This window comes from Bufo bufo, chromosome 1 (assembly GCF_905171765.1).
Source record: "Bufo bufo chromosome 1, aBufBuf1.1, whole genome shotgun sequence".
NCBI classification, from domain to species: Eukaryota; Metazoa; Chordata; class Amphibia; order Anura; family Bufonidae; genus Bufo; species Bufo bufo.
In genome coordinates, this window is record NC_053389.1 from 455637775 (window position 1) to 455658296 (window position 20522).

The following is a 20522-nucleotide window of genomic DNA, read 5'->3' on the forward strand; positions in this document are numbered from 1 at the left end:
AGAATCTGGAGACATATCTGCGCTGTTTTGTGGCTGAGAATCAGGAGGATTTGTGTTCTTTTTTGTCCCTTGCTGAGTTTGCTTTAAATAACCGTCGTCAGGAGTCCTCTGGTAAGTCACCATTTTTTGGTGCATATGGGTTTTATCCGCAGTTTGGGACTTTCTCGGGAGAGGGGTCTTCTGGTTTACCTGATGAGGACAGATTCTCCTCATCTTTGTCATCTATTTGGCAAAAGATTCAGGATAATCTAAAGAGCATGAGTGAGAGATATAAGCGTGTGGCAGATAAGAGACGTGTGCCTGGTCCGGACCTGAATGTTGGTGATCTGGTGTGGTTGTCTACCAAGAATATCAAATTGAAGGTTCCCTCCTGGAAGTTGGGTCCTAGGTTTATTGGGCCTTACAAGATCCTGTCTGTCATCAATCCTGTTGCCTACCGTCTTGATCTTCCTCAGACTTGGAAGATCCATAATGTTTTTCATAAGTCCTTATTGAAACCTTATGTTCAACCTATTGTACCCTCGCCTTTGCCTCCTTCTCCGATTATGGTTGATGGAAATCTTGAATTTCAGGTCTCTAGGATTGTGGATTCTCGTCTTGTCCGCGGTTCCCTCCAGTACCTCGTTCATTGGGAGGGTTATGGTCCTGAGGAGAGGATGTGGGTCCCAGTGACGGACATTAAGGCCACTCGTCTCATCAGGGCTTTCCATAGGTCCCATCCTGAGAAGGTGGGCCCTGAGTGTCCGGAGTCCACTCGTAGAGGGAGGGGTACTGTCACAACCAGACAGTTGAGAAGCTCTGACAGGAGCTTTCCAGATCTTCCTCCTTGAGTTTTTTTTGTTTTGGTTAAGTTCCTCATCTCGTTAGTCTATCTCAGCTGTCATGCAGTTGGACTGATTGCTTCCCTTTAAGTTCCTCCCCATGATGCATTAGGTTGCGGCTTATACAACTTCCTGGAGTGTGTGTGCTTGCTGTTTCTATTTCCCAGTCCTTGGCTTTTCAGGTGACCCTGACTCCCTCCGTGTCCTTTGGGGTGTTCGCATAGGCTGAGCAATTAGGGAGAGTGGCAGGTCTCATGTAGGGGTCTCCCTTTTGTTACTTAGTTGTGGATCCAGTGAGTCATTATTGTATTGCATTGTCTTGTTTCCTGTACACCATCCGTGACAGTAAGTGGTTGCTGAGAACCAGCATCATAATTATTATAGCACAGGCCTTGAAAAGAGTCAAATCTACCTGAGAAGAGTCATGGTTAGTCATAATCATCTGCTCTCTCACACATCTGCTGATGACTGGGAGTTCTCTCCTAGAGAGAAAGGGAGAAAACTAAGTAGAAGACTGTCAGTCATCTGCAGGGAGAGCAGGAATTCATGAATGACCATGACTCTTCTCAGGTGGCCGTGACTCTTTTCCAGGCCTAGTCTGCAATGATTGTGATGTTGGTTCTCGGCAATCACTTAATTTAAACTTTTAAATGACAGACCCCTGAAATCAACTCACCTGTCTCTGCTTTATTCTGCCTTTAGTATGGGCAGCATAAAGATGATGACAGGTTCCCTTTAAGCAAAATGGCACTGCCTTATGATTGGTGAGACATCTTAATGTGGTGAAACAGTCTCTTGCTCTAGCAGCATTGAGAAGAATTGTGTGACCATGTGTGTTAAGTTTCTGATTTCATCTAAGTCTTTGACACACAGTCTACATTATTTGTTGATATAATATTGCTTTCCAAACAGGGATCCCCAAAACCTGATCAGGGGTAACCCACATCAGAAGACCGCCACAGCAAGTCATTTTTACAGTTGTGGTGATTTCAGTCTGGCCAAAAGATGCTTGACATGAGACAGAGTATCTTGGCAATAGTATAGATTCTAGAATGTCCCTATGCTAAGTTTCTTTGTGATATGATTGGGATTATGGAGGATCTCTTGTAGTGGACTCTTTCCCAAGGCTCTACTTTGGTAGCAAGAGTGGAAACCCTGTCTTATAATTTGCATTATCATGTTACACTTTATCCAGTGCTTTGGGCGTGCTAGAGATTGCATTAAAAAGTTAAAGTTTCTAAGAGGGAAAAAATCCAGAATCTCAATTTCCACCTCTTAAAATGTCAGAGGACGTGTTTCCTTATTGGATTTATTTAAAGAGTATTTTTTAGGATAGAACTACTTTGAGTAGCACGTTTGTGGATTCATTACAGTAACACAGTAAGTCATATTTCTATATGAATGTTTCATAGCCCTACCATTTTTTGTGCATTTAAACTTGATTGGGAGCCAGAATTCCTTCTTTCTGTCCGAGATCAGAGTATGAGATACAGATGTATTCTCCATTTACTGTGTAGCTTTACTATAGTACATCAGGCCTTTTGGAACATGCAAAATGTTTTTAGAATTAGAAATGTTTTGATGTGTATGATGCTGGTCATTACCCACATAAATGTCTTCCCAATGAGAGTTGAGGCCCCACTGTCTCATAATCTGATATGTTTGGTCTTTCTGCAACATATATAATGCAGTGCTTGAGTCTATCCAAATATTATCATGCTTAAATGTTCCCTGTATAGCCTTATGTAAACTCACCTACATGTGTATCTCTTATAAACAAAGAATGTTCTCACCATCACGAAGATAACGGTTATTTACATGTCTCTGTAGCCTTGACTGTGTATATATTGTAGCTCTTTCTTTAACAGAATGTGCACATTGGAGATACAGTGTATATATCCATATTGCAGGGAGTGATTGCTTCTGACATTATGCAGCACATTTCCCTGGATGGAGTCATGAGAGCCTTTTTCTCAAGTGGATAATTTTCTGCCCATGTCTAAAATCATAGAAAATGTGGTTTGTTTGAGTGTCATAAATGTATAAGCCATATGTTATTGTATTTAACTAATACCATTTTAGTTCTCATAATGCACATCCAATTATTTTGTTCGCACTTTAGAATTTTATATGTAGAGATGCAGATTATATCCTTGACATGATTAGGAAAATGACCCACATAGATTTTTCAAAAAGGCAGTGACTCACACACAAATTTGATTAAATCTGTATTCCACTAGTCAGCTGCTGGAAATGGTCCATCCATTTGTCCTGTCTTGCCTCTGCATGTGAGGAAAAGTTAGGCTGTGTTCACACTACTGTTAAAATACTACCCAGTGATGTGATGTACTGGATGTACTTCAAGGACAATGGTAAAACTATGGATCTTTAGGAATAATAACAAAGCCTTGCTTTATATGGTATTTCCAGGTCTAATATTGTAAGTTTAGTGGGTATGATATTTTTACCATTACCCTTTATAGAGAACAGAAGCCACAGTGTTGTATAAATTACAAATGTTTGTGTGTAGCTTACGGGTGCTCATCTAATAGTTAGGATGTAATCTGGGTTCAGAAAATAAACTTTAATTTTCTATTATGTTTATCAATTATTCTTTGTATTCAAGATTTCTTTTAGTAGTCATTGACTACAACCTTCCAGTAGATGAAATTCTGCCACAGGTAAATGCATTATAAATAGGTAAATCTCACACTCGGTGGCTGGATCGGGGAGGTGCTTGGCAAGGGTTGCTTACCATGCCTTGGTAAAAAATAAAATCTCTGTACTGTAAATGTAATCGTCATGCACTTGTGGGATCATCACATGAACGTGACAAATTTTCATCCTTTGAAAGTACACATTGAGGCTGGCAATACACATTATTATGACTGACCGACCTACCAGTTTGGGGTCTGAAGAATGCTTATTCCTCATTGTTGTCCCTCTATGGAGGGATGTTGGGAGGAATAGCTGTCAGTCACTCAACTAACAGCTATATGATGTGTATGGCCAGCTTTCGGGGGCTGGCCAGTTTCCCTTGGCATTTTTCAAAATGCCATAAACAGTCATGTATAATGCATTTGGAAAGTCTTCAGACCCTTTCATTTTTTCACATTTTGTTGTGTTGCGGCCTAAATAAAAAAAAAATCTAGTTCTCTGATATCAGTCTGCACTCAAAACCCCATAATAGAAAATGGAAATAGAATTTTAAAAATGTTTGCAAATTTATATAAAAAAAAAAGAAACTTATATTTTACATGGACATAAATATTCAGACCCTTTGCTATGACACTTGGAATTTAGCTCTGAAGGCCTCCCATTTCTCTTGATCAGCTTTGAGATGTTTCTACACCTTAAAAAAAAGTCCACCTGTGGTAAATTCAGTTGATTGGACGTGCTTTAGAAAGACATACCCCTGTCTATATAAAGTCTCACAGCTAACAATGGATATCAGATTACAAACCATGAGGAGGAAAGAATTGCATGTAGAGTCCAGATACATGATTGTGTGAAGGCACAGATCTGGAGAAGGATACAAAAAGAAATTCTGCTGCACTGAAAGTTCCCATGAGCACATTCTTAAATGAAAGGAGTATAGAAAAACCAGGAATCTTCCTAGAGTTAGCTGCCGCCACCAAACTAATAAATGGGGAGGGGGCATTGGTAAGAGAGGATGACCAAGAACCAATGGTCACTCTGGCTGAGCTGCAGATATACTGTGTGCAGATGGGAGAAACTTCCACGAGGTCAACCATCACTGCAGCACTCTACCAATCTGGGCTTTATGGCAGAGTGGCCAGAAATAAGCTTCTTCTCAGTAAAAGACACATTAAAGTTTGCAACAACAAAAAAAGCACCTAAAGAACTCTCAGACTGTGACCAACAAGGTTATCTTGTATGGTGAAACCAAGATTGAACTTTTTGACCTCAGTTCTAAGCATCATGTTTAGAGGAAACCAGGCACTCCCCAATACCATCTTGTAATGACCGACGACACGCACAGGGAGGAAAACAGGGAAAGCCCTGCCCAAGGGAGAGGGAAAGGTGGTGACCCCTAACTCACCTTGCGGCTGGCACCTGACTGCCCTGACGTCCCTAGACGGGTTCCTCACCCGTGCGGCGATCGCGTGCCTAAACCCTGGCTTTCCCTAATATGAGCCCTGGATAGTGAACAGGCCGGTGGGATCGCTAGTCCACACCACTATCACTAAGAGGGAAACACCAGGGAGAGGACAGACAAAACATACAAACACATACACCCAGGTGGGCGACCACAATAAACCAAAAAGGTACAACAGGGATCTGGAGGGTAGCGTACTGGACCAATTACCAGTGAACGCAGCAACACAGCTCCAGAAGGTCAGAATAGATGTCCAGGCAGGAAGCTCTATCTCTGGCAACAAGAGAAGTGTGAGAGAGAAATATAAGGAGGTCTGGGAGTGCTGGACAAGGAACAGCTGAGGAGAAGGAGCTACGGATCCCTGAGTGAGCCAAAAGGGTTTGCTAAGCAAACCCAGAAAGCTACCATAAGGAAAACAGCCCTATCTTAAATAGAGCGTGCAGCCAACCGCTGCGACTTCCTGACCCCGGGTATAACGGAGTCAGGCGTGGTCCTCGACACCCTCGTGACACATCTCTACAGTGAAGCATGGTGGTGGCACCATCATGCTGTGGGGGTGTTTTTCAGCGGCTGGGACATGGAGACTAGTCAGAGTTGAAAACTGAATGAAGCAAAGTACTGAAATATTCCTAATGAAAACCTGATCCAGTGTGCCCTGGGCCTCAAACTGAGCCGAAGGTTTGCCTCCCAACAAGACAATGACGTAAGCATTCAGTCAAGACAATGCAACAGTGGCTTAAGGAAAACTCTGTGAATGTCCTTGAGTGGCTCAGCCAGAGACCTGACTTGAACGCATTCCAACATCTCTGGAGAGACCTAAAAATGAATGTCCATGCCATCCAACCTGACAGAGCTTGAGAGAATCTGCAGAGAAGAATGGTAGAAAATCCCCAAATAACGATGTGCAAACCTTGTGGCATAATACCTTAGAAGACTGGAGGCTGTAATCGCTGCCAAAAGTGCTTCAACTAAGTATTGAGTAAAGGGTCTGAATAATATCAATGCAATATTTTAGTTTTTGCTTTCCAATAAATTTGCAAAGACTTTGAACATTCTGTTTTCACTTTCTTATTATGGGATATTGAGTGCAGAATGATTGGGAAAATGTAGAACTTTTTTACTTTAGCAAAAGACCGAACGTAACAAAATGTGAAAAAAGTCTTTCCAAATGCATTGTATACTCAATCCAGCTGACCTAACGAAGGCCCTTGCTGCCTGTGTGTGAGTGGAGTACAGTACACATACCTGTCATTCTCTGTGTCCAAGATGGCAGCACCACTTCCTAGTGCTGTTCCTGGGTGTATCTGTAATTCTATGCAGGCACTAAACAGCAAATAGTTACGTCCGGCACATGGTCTGATACAGGCATTGGAATCCCTTGTACCTGCTTCAGAAGCGCCAATTTGCTGTTTAGCGCCTGCACAGAATTACAGGTATTAAGGAACATCCCGTGGAAGCGACACCACCATCTTCCAGCCCATGGATACAGAGGATAACAGAGTATTGCACAATTTGTAAAAATATGAGGTAGTAATGGAAATATCAGCAGTACTTTGATTGGGAGTTGACTTGCTTTAGACTCATAAAATCAATGTATTTTGCAGATCATGGCCTCTTTTTTTTTTCCATTTAGGGGCCGTTTTTTGCGTTCCGTATACGGAACCATTCATTTCAATGGTTCCGCGAAAAAAAGGAATGTACTCCGTATGCATTCCGTTTCCGTTTTTCCATTCCGTTGAAAGATAGAACATGTCCTATTATTGCCCGCAAATCACGTTCCGTGCCTCCATTCAAGTCAATGGGTCCTGTGGGGATTTGCTCCAGTAGACAGGCTAGCGGACGCAGTATAGAGGCAACCACAAAGTCTTTAACTTAAAAAGTTCAGTGTTTTATTCACACATAAGGAAAAACAAAAAGTGACATTTTGCAGTCTAGGTGTTTGTTCACACCATGAAAAGTCCACAGAACAAAAACCTTCACCTGGTTTGCAGTTTCTCCACCTCTGGTCCACAGCAGGCTTTAGGGGTCTGTTTCTCAGCATGCGGCTCCCATTCCTTTTGCACGGCACACATCTTCAGATCCCAAAACACACAGGGACTGACAGTGCTCCACTATCAGAGAGGAGTAATCCACACACAGCTGAGACTGCTGGCTGGGTTTGATATAGGCCAGTAAAGACCCTGCCTGGAGCGTGGGGAGAAGCCACCCACCCAGCACTTTGGCTACTCCCAGTAAGAGCCAGCCCGGATCAGCTTACAGCCATACTAAAATAGCAACGTGTCAACAAGCACTAGCTGCCGCTGATACCTGAAAATACCAGCTCTTACTTCACTGAGGCCAGGAACCTCGGTGACACATACCTTCCTTCAACGACGGACCATTGCGCCTTCCTACAGGCTGCAAAAAAAGTCGGAACACATACGGAAATGCATCCGTATGTCTTCCGTATCCGTTCCGTTTTTGCAGAATTATCTATTTATGCCCGGCCCATTTTTTTAAATGTAATTACTGTATACTGTATATGCCATACGGAAACACAACAGAAACAAAAAAACGGAACAACAGATCCGTGAAAAACGGACCACAAAGCACTGAAAAAGCTATACGGTCGTGTGAAAGAGGCCTAAGGCACAGTTTGCAAATAGCAGAGTCTGTTCAATTACATTTAGCCATTGCTTCCATTTCCATTCACCAAAGAGAACGTTGATTGGTCCCGTATGTTCAGTTGTCATTTGCATTATCCCTGTATAGACATTATAATGGTACCAGTGATGTGACACACCAACCTCTTGGTGCCTGCTGCCATCTGTGCAAATATGTCAGTCGTAGATTCTGGTAGGACCAGCCTTATTTATTGCTTGAATTAAGAAGATGTGAAATATCATAGTGTATAACTCCGCTGTCACCACGCCTCTGCGAGCAGACATATTGCCTTGTCAGTCTTGTTTAACGTCTTACGTGGCATCATAGATTGTGCAGCTCAATCTCTATAAGTAACATCAGCCTGAAACTATGTGAGAGATTTTTTTTTTAGCTCTCCATTAAAGCCTCATCAATCTTCCTTCCAGCTCAAAGTTTTTCTGGCTCCTTGTATCGAGGCCTTGATCCTCCTGGACCGCCTCAGCTATCTGCGAGAACAGGTATGTTTACTTTTGCACGTGTGACCCATAGCAAGTTTCCCCCGTTCCATGAGATCATTCACACTTACTGTATAAGGAAAGTCTCGCTCACAGACTACACACTTGATAATGTGCATCACTTGGAGAGCGAGGGGAAGAAATGGTTTCAGACATATGTCTAGCAGATGCTATTATTTTTATAAAGTAAAAGCAATAGCTTTAATGGCATTTTAATTAAAGTCTAATTTGCAGGACGCCAGGAATTATGTTTATAGCAGCTCTATGTAGATAGTTCTCTTACTCCTAGACGTGGGGGGTTGTAGAAATGGTCAATCAGTCTTATTTTGTTTAGTAAGGGTACTGTCACACTTGCGTTGTTGGATTCCAGCAATCTGTATGCAAACGGATACCATTTGTAGACGGATCCGAATGCGGATCCGTCTCACGAATGCATTGCAATACCGAAACCGTCATCCGGAAAAACGGATCCTGTATTTATCTCTTTCACATTTTTAAAGGCCTGCGCAGACCGCAAAACCGGATCCATTTTTCCGGAACACTTGGGGCCGGCATTAATGCATTTCAATGGAAAATAATGCAGCATTCCGGTAAATGTTCCGGAATTTTGGACGGAGAAAATACCATAGCATGCTGCGGTATTTTCTCCATCCAAAAAACGTACAGTGACTGAACTGAAGACATCCTGAACGGATTGCTCTCCATTCAGAATGCATTAGGATAAAACTGATAATTTTTTTGCGGTATTGAACCCCTCGGACGGAACTCAATACCGGAAAAGTTTAATGCAAGTGTGAAAGTACCCTTAGCCGGTTAGATTGCCGTTAAAGCTGCCACCTCATTTTCCAGAGGACGATTATCTGTGATTGCAGTACCACCGTGCCAGAAATCTTCTTTTAGCAAATTAGGAAATCCACTGGCACTGTGTCGGAATAAAAAAAACTTTTCTTTGATGTCTGAAGAAAGATGTTTGCAATCTTGGTAAATTAAAGCCACTCCACAGCGCAGTGCCACGGTTTTTCCACTATAAACATTTTACCAGTAACGCTGTGTCCATTGCCGCACCGTCCTCTCTAATCCTTTCTTGGAAGCAAGCGGTTGCTGTAAATGTTTGATATTGTTCTAAATGCTATTTTATACACACACTAAAGCTATTTTGAAATGTGCAGATAATGATGTCTTTTTCTGGCGGCCAGCTTACTGTAAATCAGAAATCGGTATGATTTCCAGGCGTGCAGATCAGGCATACTTCATGTATTACTGACTTACTTTACTGAACCAAGGAGGGATTTGACCTAGTTTACACAGTGCTGCGGATGCCTCTAACAACACTAGGAAGCCCCAGATGAGTTTATTGTGTAGATGCGCTCCTCCTCTAATAATCAAGAATGATATATTGTAATGACTGGTAATCAGGCACAGATGGCTTTCTAATGCTTCAGCTGTACTCTAAAATAGCCATGTGTACAGCTGAGATCTGTAGGTACATATCCTAGTCAGGAGGCTTACATTTTCTGTGTGTTATTTTATCACATCTCATGCAGTTGGAAATAGTCTGTCCTTTGTGCTAGGTCACATCAACATTTAGCTTTCCGTTCTTCTGATCCATCAGAAGAAAAGGGGGGAAAAAATACGGATCATGTTGCATCAGTTAGGGCTCATTCACACGACCGTGTATATTTTACGGTCAACGAAAAACGGATCTGCAAAAAATATGCATGACGACCGTGTGCATTCCATATTTTGCGGAACAGAACAGCTGTCCCCTGATAGAACAGTCCTATCCTTGTCCGTAATGCGGACAATAATAGGACATGTTCTATTTTTTTGTGGAAAGGAAATATAGACATACGGAAACAGAATGCACACGAAGTAACTTCGTTTTTTTTGCGAAACCATTGAAATGAATGGTTCCGCATACGGTCCGCAAAAACAACTGAAAAAAATATATGCGGTCGTGTGAATGAGCCCTTATGCATAGAATTGCATAAGATCCGTTTTTTAGACAGAAAAAAAGTACTGCATGCTGGACTTTTTTACCCTGTCTAAAAAAACGATCTCAGACGGAAATGGCTCAAACAGATGACAACTGATGGAACAGGATCCGTTTTTTTTTCTCTTTTCTTGTGACAGATTAGAAGAACGGAAAGCTAAGGGTACTTTCACACTTGCGTTTTTCTTTTCCGGCATAGAGTTCCATCCTAGGGGCTCTATACCGGAAAAGAACTGATCAGTTTTATCCCCATGCATTCTGAATGGAGAGCAATCCGTTCAGGATGCATCAGGATGTCTTCAGTTTAGTCTTTTTGACTGATCAGGCAAAAGATAAGACCGCAGCATGCTACAGTTTTATCTCCGGCCAAAAATCCGGAAAACTTGCCGGAATGCCGATCTGCGCATGCGCAGACCGAATAAAATGTGAAAAAAATAAATGCATTTGAAAAAGAATTTCAATGCATTTGTAAGACTGATCAGGAACCTGATCCATCTTACAAATGCCATCAGTTGGCATACATTTTGACGGATCCGGCAGGCAGTTGCAGCGAGGAACTGCTTACCAGATCACTCTCCCGCAAGTGTGAAAGTACCCTAAACTGTGATATAAACTCAGCCTATGAGGGCAGTTTTACTACAGCTGTCTAGCTGTCTGAAACTTTAAATGGGTTGTTCACCCCTGGTGACCTTTTCTACAGAACCCCAGCATGGCTTGACCCACGATGGTAATCCTACTGATAGATAGTAAGCTCTTGCGGGCAGGGTCCTCTAACCCCCAGGTATCAGTCTGTTAATAGTTTCTTGTTTATTGTATTTTTATATATGTGTAACCCGTCTGGATGTACAGCACCATGGAATTAATGGCACTTTCAAATAAATAATAATAATCCTTACCTGATCCCAGCCTCTGGAATCTGGCTCAATTGCTGGCCCTACGATTTTGCAGGTCCTTGGTCTTCCCACATTAATATCTGGTTTGACACTGGGTCATGTGTCACCCATTGATCATGTCACTGGAGGGGGGGATCTGTAGAAAAGGTCCCCAGAGGTGAACAATCCCTTTTAATAGAGTATGTATATGCTAAAGGTATGTATAAGTTTGCAGTGGCCTGTATATGCAAAGTAGTAATACAATCCCTTATTTGTGGACACGCACTTTTGTGGTGTCAGATCAGAGAGAATGAAGCTTTCTTCTGTTCTGTCTTGTGTTTATCAATGAAATAGTAATCCTTTGAATCCTCTTTAAAGCGGACTAGTCAGGTCTCCTGACATGTATACTTTTATGACATAACAATTCTTGAGCATCCTTTCTTATAACTCTTTGTGGTGCCATTCCTATGTTGCTCCTCCTAGAAATGTTTGAATAAAGTTACCATTTCTCTTGTCTGGCAGCACTGATTGGACAGTTTCAGAGTGTGTAGGCACATGCCCCAAACTCAGGGGCGGATTGGCAATGTATCTTACCAGGAATTGTCCTGGGGGGCTGATGTTCTGTTTTACTGAGAACATAGTATCCACTCCTGCTCTGCTTAGGAATCCCCTGCCTGACTACATATATGGCTATTTACATATATAAAGTCATCCTTGGGGGTATCCCAAACACTGTTAGCATTTTTACAGTGTATGAGTTTATCCCTGTATGTTTAAAATATTTTTTTGTCACTACTTTTAACCCCTTCACGCATCCTCACGTGCATGTACGTGATGTGATCAGGCGGGTGCAGCACGCTATCAGTAACAGCCGGGCCCCTTCTGCATCCACCGCCATCGCTATATTCGGTGATAACGGCGGATTAACCCTTTCACATGCGGCGGTCACCGCTGACCGCGGCACGTGCAGGGTTTTCAGAGGGAGGGGGCTCCCTCTGATTCCATCAGCCCCTGCGCTGCGCTGACAGGGGGCCGATGGTTGCCATGGCAGAAGCCCAGGAGATCCAGCCTGAGGGCTGGGTCTCCTAGGCAACTGTCAGCGTCTTGCTGTGTAAGACATTGACAGTTCAATTCAATACAAAATGTATTTTACTGAATTGAAACAGGGATCAAACCCTGAAGAGGTGGGACAAATATAAAAAGTGAAAAAAAGTCATAAAATAGTGTTTAAAAAAAACAAAAATAAAAAACAGACATATTAGGTATCGCGGCGTCCATAACTATGTGCTCTATTAAAATGTCACATAATCTACCACGTCAGTTGAACGCCGTAAAAAAAAAAAAAAGAGCAAAAAATGCCATATTTTTGTCACCTGATATCACAAAAAGTGTAATTCCAAGCGAACAAAAAGACATATGTACCCCAAAATAGTATTAATCAAATTGTAATCTATTCCCGCAAAAATGAGATTCTACCTAAGACAATCATCGTAAAAATAAAAAAAAATATGGCTTTCAGAAAATGGAGACACTAAAACAGGATTTATTTTTCTTCAAAAATGCTTTTATAGTATAAAACTGAAATAAATTTTAAAAAGTTGACATATTAGGTATCTCCACGTCCATAATGACTTGCTCTATAAAAATATTATAGGACTTACTCCTAAGGTGATCACCATAAAACAAAAAGTGTAATACCAAGCAATCAAAAACTCATATGCACCCCAAAATAATAACAATCAAACCGTCATCTTCCTGCAAAAAATGAGCCCCTAGATAAGACAATCGCCCCAAAAAAAAAAAAAAAATGGCCTTCAGAAAATGGAGATGCTCAAACATGATTTATTTATTTTTTTATGCTTTTATTGTGTAAAGCTTAAATACATAAAAAAGTTGACATATTAGGTATCACCGCGTCCGTAAAAACCTGCTATATAAAAATATCACATGATCTGCCCCCTTAGTTTAACGCTGTTAAAAAAATAAATAAAAATAACCATTTTTTGGTCACCTTGCCCCAAAAAAGTGTCATATTGAATGATTGAAAAATCATATGTACCCAAAAATGGTACCAATAAAAATGTCACCTCTTCCTGCCAAAAAAGAGCCCCTGCACAAGACGATCAGTAGAAAAATAAAAGAAATGTAGCTTTCAGAAAATGAAGACACAAAAATATTATTTTTGTTTTCAAAAATGCTTTATTATGTAAAACTGAAACAACAAAAAAAATACACATATTTGGTATTGTCGCGTCCATATTAACCTGCTCTATAAAAGCAACACATGATCTATCCTGCCAGGAGAACTCCATAAAAAAAAAGAAGAAAAAACTGTGCCTCAACAGCCATTTTTTTGTTACCTTGCCTCACAAAAAGCGTAATATTCAGCAATCAAAAATCATATGTACCCCAAAATAGTACCAATAAAACTGTCACCTCATAGTTTACAAAACGGGGTCACTTTTTAGGAGTTTCTACTCTAGGGGTGATTAAGGGGGTCTTCAAATGTGACATGGCAAAATTATCCCAGTGAAATCTGCCCTCCAAAATCCATATGGCGCTCCTTTCCCTCTGCACCCTGCCATGTACCCATACAGTAGTTTACAACCACATATGGGGTGTTTCTGTAAACTTCAGAATCAGGGTAATAAATATTGAGTTTTTTTGGGCTGTTAAACCTTGCTGTGTTACAGGGAAAAATAGATTAAAATGGAAAATCTGCAAAAAAAAGCGAAATTTTGAAATTTCACTTCCATTTTCTTTTTATTCGTGTGGTTAACAAACTTTGTAAAATCATTTTTAAATAACTTGAAGGGTGTAGTTTTCTAAAATGGGGAAAAAAAGGGGGGTCAGTCAACACATCCCAATGTGCAGGTGCACGCTGCCATGGCTAGAAACATACAGGGGAAAAAAGACAATGCAGCAGCACTCTGCAAACACAAATAACATACAATACTGGCATAATTATAGAAAACATTCTGGTGCTAATGCTACGCTTATTTTGCAAATTTGAGATTCTTGGCAAATACATCAAGGCGATCTCTATCAGACGGGAACCTAACATTAAATCCTGCCATAATTTTGTACAAAATGTATTTGCCAAGAATCTCAAATTTGTAAAATAAGAGTAGCATTAACACCAGAATGTTCTCTATAATTATAGCATTATTGTACTTTATTTGTGTTTGCAGAATGCTGCTGCATTGTTTTTTTTCCTTTATGTTTGAAGCCATGGCAGCGTGCACCTGCACATTGGGATGTGTTGACTGACCCCCCTTTTTTTTTGCAGTTGTAGTGGAGCTGGAGGTGTGGCTGACTCCAGTTGGTCTTGTACCCCTGACCAGCCTGTCTGCCCCATAGGCTGATTTTATTTAGAGTAAGTATAAAGCTGTAGCCTGCTCTCATTGTATTTATTGGAAGCCATTTGGCACCAGGAGTGCCAGTCACAGAAGGAAAGCACCTCTGATACAAGCAGGGTGCTTTAGGACCCAGGGAGCAGCACTTCTTCAGACATGGACGAGCTGGCTCCTCCATGGCAGGTGCAGGGACGGACAGACAGGCAGCTGCGAGAGCAGGACAGAAAGAGGAGCGGCGAGAGCAGGACAGGAGGGGACGCGGCGAGAGCAGGACAGGAGGGGGCGCGGCGAGAGCAGGACAGGAGGGGGCGCGGCGAGAGCAGGACAGGAGGGGGCGCGGTGAGAGCAGGACAGGAGGGGGCGCGGCGAGAGCAGGACAGGAGGGGGCGCGGCGAGAGCCGGACAGGAGGGGGCGCGGCGAGAGCAGGACAGGAGGGGACGCGGCTGCCAATAGCAGGAAAACCAGTCAGATCTGCTTAAGAAGATAAATTAGTAAGTGTAATATCTCCCTACTTTCTTTATAGTTTTAATAAGTGCTAACAGAGTGGCCAACCACTTTAATCATTATCAGTGACTTGTGTAGCACTACTTATATCTGCTTTATTTTGTGTAGTGCCCACTGCTTTCATAAACAGTACTTCCAGTGTTGGAATAGAAGTTATGAGACGCACAGGAGTGGGTGAGGCCACAGATGGAGGTGCTCACAGTAAAAAAGGATTCGCCCCTCCTTTACAAGTAAAACAATATAAAATGGTATACTGGGCACTCACACTATAGGTAGAACCACGAATAAAATCGATGCTGATTACTGAATTAAAGATTTAATGGTATTTATTAGTATAGCTGGTAGCTCAATGAATCACTAAAATACAATAAAATACAATGTGATGGACTAGACTGTCTGGAAGTCAATAAAATAACAATAGAATATAATAATGCATTAGAAATGCCTAAAAGGAATTGGAAATAGTGATTATTCGACAATAAATATAGAATAAAATAGCGAATGGTAAAACACGGCTGGTATAAGATAATTTGTAGGACAGTCGGGTTCCTGGCCAAAGAAATGGTAATGCTGTTGGAGCAAAATATATGGATGATCCAAATTCAATAGAACAGTAAAAGAGCAATGGTAGCGTTGCAGTGGGTGTAATATGCGGCGTCCCGCTAGTACTCACTGTTCGATGATTATTAGTGTAAAATACACTGCTAAAGCTCCGGTTCTCTATGTCACCCAGTAGCTGTTCCCAGGTTGTCTTCCGCCTCCGGTTTAGTACGGCTCCGGGCACCGCTCCGTAAGGTTTAAGAGCCGATGACCTTCAAGCCTGTGTGTGCCTGCTTCCACGCTAGATTAAGTTTGCAGTCGTAAAAAGGATGTGCTCGTTCTCAGGTTTTTTAAGAGGTTCAAGCTCCTGATGACTCAGCGTGCCAGGTTCTCTTTGAAGATGTTCCGGTTCTGTGGCGTCAGCCTGGATGAAATTCAACACTTGGTGTGACAAGGGTTCGATTGGAGATAAGCTGGGGGTCTTGGATCAAACGCGTTTCGGGGCTTCACATTGCCCCTTCCTCAGTGATGGACAATCCCCCTTACAAAAGACCTTTTTATATAAACAGTTATGCTGATTCCAATTGTCCAATTTGGTGTTACTCCTCCTATTATTCACATTCTGATACCAATCAGTGTGATGCAGATTTTGAAGTCTTTGTCACTCTATAGAGAAACACCTCTTTTTTCTCTTTGGTCAACTTGTTCACTTTCCATTCCGACTTTATATAAGCCGCTATTCTATTTATGTCACGGAGTGTGTAAATACACGGACAAAGGACATATCAACACATCAACAACCACAAATAATACTTAATCACTATCTCTATACGAATGTACATAGGATATAAACATATAATATGGAAATAAATAACCAAATAAATATAAATGAATAAAGCGATAAAACATTGCGTCTTCCATTTCTATGTGAACTAGGCAATTTTGGTATAACGATGGTTTGCCCAGTGCTCTTAAACCTTACGGAGCGGTGCCCGGAGCCGTACTAAACCGGAGGCGGAAGACAACCTGGGAACAGCTACTGGGTGACATAGAGAACCGGAGCTTTAGCAGTGTATTTTACACTAATAATCATCGAACAGTGAGTACTAGCGGGACGCCGCATATTACACCCACTGCAACGCTACCATTGCTCTTTTACTGTTCTATTGAATTTGGATCATCCATATATTTTGCTCCAACAGCATTACCATTTCTTTGGCCAGGAACCCGACTGTCCTACAAATTATCTTATACCAGCCGTGTTTTACCATTCGCTATTTTATTCTATATTTATTGTCGAATAATCACTATTTCCAATTCCTTTTAGGCATTTCTAATGCATTATTATATTCTATTGTTATTTTATTGACTTCCAGACAGTCTAGTCCATCACATTGTATTTTATTGTATTTTAGTGATTCATTGAGCTACCAGCTATACTAATAAATACCATTAAATCTTTAATTCAGTAATCAGCATCGATTTTATTCGTGGTTCTACCTATAGTGTGAGTGCCCAGTATACCATTTTATATTGTTTTACTTGTAAAGGAGGGGCGAATCCTTTTTTACTGTGAGCACCTCCATCTGTGGCCTCACCCACTCCTGTGCGTCTCATAACTTCTATTCCAATATTTTCAAATCGCCTTTGTGACTGCACGGAGTGTCTGAGACCATGGATATGTGGAACCATATAGAATCGAAAATTCTAAAAGTTAGCAATTATAATTTTGAAGATAATGTGTATACGGAAAATAGAGAAGAAATCTGCATAGGGAGAATATTTAGAGATTTGGAAGGGTTATTAATACGTCAACTCAAGCAGAGATGGGAAATTAAAACCCTCCAGAGATGTATAGACATTGACCAGATACCAAAAGGGCTAACACATAATAAAAATCCGGCACAAGATCTATGCAGCGTCGAATTTGATTCAGAATGGAATAAACTGCTACATGAACAATCTGTAGCACTCACAAGTCTGATCATTAAAAGACGCGGCGTAATCTTGGAAGAGACCACCAAAAAAATAGCAGATATGAAAATTTTGACAGACAAACTCCCACAGACAGAAGAACTAGATATTCTACAAACTAAAATATGTAGTAATCTTGATAGGATTGAACGGGAAATTATGGAGAAAAAGATTAAAAAACTTTTCTTTTATAAGAAGGATAGGAAAGAGAATATAAACCAACAGATGGAGAGGGTAGCATTAGAAAACACTAGAGAGGATAGTAATAGCACAAATATAAAATCACGGGAAAATTACATTAAAGACACTAATAGACACACTAATTTTAGTATACCTATTCAAAATAGGTTTGAAATTTTTGAAGATAGGGATTCTTTTTTAGATCGGACCCCGCCTCACCACCGAATACGCACCAGACAAGTTTCACCACAGAGGGGAGCACAGAAAACACAACTCGAACCTCAAGTAGACCACCAATACAATTTGAGAGACAGGACCCAGTCACACAGAACACCACAGGAACACAGGAATCAACAAACAGGGAGATATCACCAACACAAACAGCACAATCACAATTCACAATCCAACATACAATACCACAAAGAAGTAAGAGGAAGATACGGAGAGGAAGGAGGAAGGGATCGACACCATCACAGACAGTAGACACACCAATATCCAATGACTCCATCATAAATTTAAGTTCGACCATATTATCAGATGTCCAGAAACAACTCCTCAATAAAGGTCTCAAGTTTGCCCCTACAGAGAAACTAAACAAATTTGCGACCTTTATAGGGGTGGAGAAGTTTGTACGGAGGTTATGCCTAAAGAAGTATTTCGCCAAAAATCCAATTGAAAAACAAGTAATGGACTCAATGCATTGCGGCAAGTTCACACATACTCAGTTAAGAAACCGTTCTAAGAAGTACCCGAGATGTGAAATAAGCCAAGAAATGGCTACATTTAAAGAGAGTGTCGCTAATGACATACGCAAAATAAAAGACACCAATAAATATAGGCGAAAAATTTAACGAAAAAAGAAATTGAGGTTTTAAAACAACTACAAAAAGATAACAATATTATCATTCGCCCTGCGGACAAAGGGGGATCCATAGTTATACAAAATATAGATAAATACAATTCAGAATGTTATAGACAACTAACAGATACCGACACATACCAGAAATTAAACAAAGACCCCACAGGTGAATTTTTCACAGAATTAACTAATCTAGTGGAAGAGGGCAGAGACAAAGGGATCTTAACGAACGAGGAATATAACTTTATATTGAATAGATACCCAAGACTGCCGGTATTCTATTGTATACCTAAGATACATAAAGATATTAATAACCCACCCGGTCGCCCGATTGTTTCTGGCATTCAGTCGTTAACATGTAATCTGTCGAAATACATTGACGTCTTATTACAACCCACTGTCAAGAAAACCCCATCATATACCAAAGACTCGACACAAATTATTAATATTATTGAAAATCTGAAATTCGAGGAGGAATGGTGGATGGGCACGCTGGACGTGCAATCACTATATACTATTATAAGACATGAACAAGGCAAACAGGCAGTGGATACACAACTGAGGAAGGAAGGAAGATTACAAGAAGGGCAAATAGAGTTTTTAATACAGAGTGTAGATTTTATATTAACTCACAACTATTTTAATTTTGAATCAGATTTTTATTTACAGACACGAGGTACGGCCATGGGTACCAGGTTCGCCCCTAGTTATGCCAACTTGTTTATGGCAGAGTGGGAGGAACGCAATATTGCCCCCCGACTAGGGGTGGACTTGGTACTATGGCAAAGGTACATCGACGACGTGTTTTTTATTTGGAAGTCAGGTAGGGATGCATTGGATAAATTTTTATTAGAGATTAATCTTAACAATTTTAACTTAAATTTTACTCAAAATATTAATAAAGAAATAGTTGAATTTTTAGATTTAAAGATTTTTGTAAAAGATCAAGTTCTACAAAGTTGTACTTACATAAAACCCACAACTAGGAACAGTTATATTTTATATAGTAGCTGTCATTTACCAAACTGGCTAATAAATATACCGCAGGGCCAATTCCGGAGAATAAAGCGTAATTGCACAACAGAAGTTCACTTTGAGGAAGAAGCTAAAGAAATGAAAAAGGCATTTTTAGAGAAGGATTATCCTGAGGAATTAATCAATAGGTCCTTGAACAAAGTTAGGAGCATGAAAAGAGAAGAATTTTTCTCAGAAAGTAAAAAGGATAAAGAAGGAGAAAAAGAAGAGTTGAGGATCATTTTGCCCTTTAATGAGGAATATAGAAGGATACAAAAAATAATAGGCAAATATTGGTATTTACTCCAAAAAGATAAAATTATAGGTTCTTTAATTCCAAGAAAACCACAAATCTCCTTCACTAAAGCGCCTAGTTTAGGCACTTTGGTAGCACCGACGATAAAAAGAAAGGATATAAATACTGTAAATATGCAAAAATGGTTAAATATGGAAGGTTTTCATAGATGCGGTAAATGTGGGAATTGCAAGGAAACCTCATTTCCCCGTAAAACTAAAGAAATCACATCTAGGACAAACAACCATAAACACGTAATAAAAGAATTTCTTACTTGTAACTCGGAGAATGTTATATATATTATTGAATGCCCGTGCGGACGCCAGTATGTAGGAAGAACTAAAAGATCTTTAAAAAAACGCATTTCAGAACACATTGCGAACATTAAGAAAGGCCTGGACACACATACCCTGTCTAAACATTTTAAATTGAAGCACGATAAGAACCCAAAAGGACTGACATTCGCAGCCATAGATAAAGTGGAGAAAGAATGGAGGGGAGGGGACCATATATGCAAGATGTCAAGACTAGAAACGCAAAGAATTTATGAACTCAACACATTAATGCCGGGTGGACTGAATGCAGAGTTCGAGTTGTTCGGGTTTCTGTAAATTGTGGAGGATGTCCCCCGCGGACGGCAGAACCCTTCCCAGTGTATATATTCTGGGGGGGTCGGCCCTTCGCGAGGCACATCCTCCTTCACTCCACACCGTCTAAGTCCAAGACTAATGAGTCCCCCATCATCATTGTCGGCAAGAAGGTATAGAAACTATTTGAGTTGAGTTATTAATAATCATTACAAATCATTAAAAATTATTATTAAAAATATTGGAAATGATCAAAATTATTAAATATT

The 20522-nt window shown here is 40.6% G+C and overlaps 1 protein-coding gene across 2 annotated transcripts in view; it reads left to right on the top strand.

The window, feature by feature from the left end:
- METTL25 (methyltransferase like 25) overlaps positions 1–20522 on the top strand; it is a 280093-nt gene that overhangs the window by 254613 nt on the left and 4958 nt on the right. Inside the window, exon 13 of one of the 2 annotated variants that reach the window (XM_040408511.1) lies at positions 8010–8081. In XM_040408511.1, the coding sequence (XP_040264445.1) occupies positions 8010–8081 (72 nt within the window). Of the gene's footprint in view, positions 1–8009; positions 8082–20522 lie in introns of those variants that run through there. The other variant, XM_040408516.1, reaches the window with a different exon arrangement.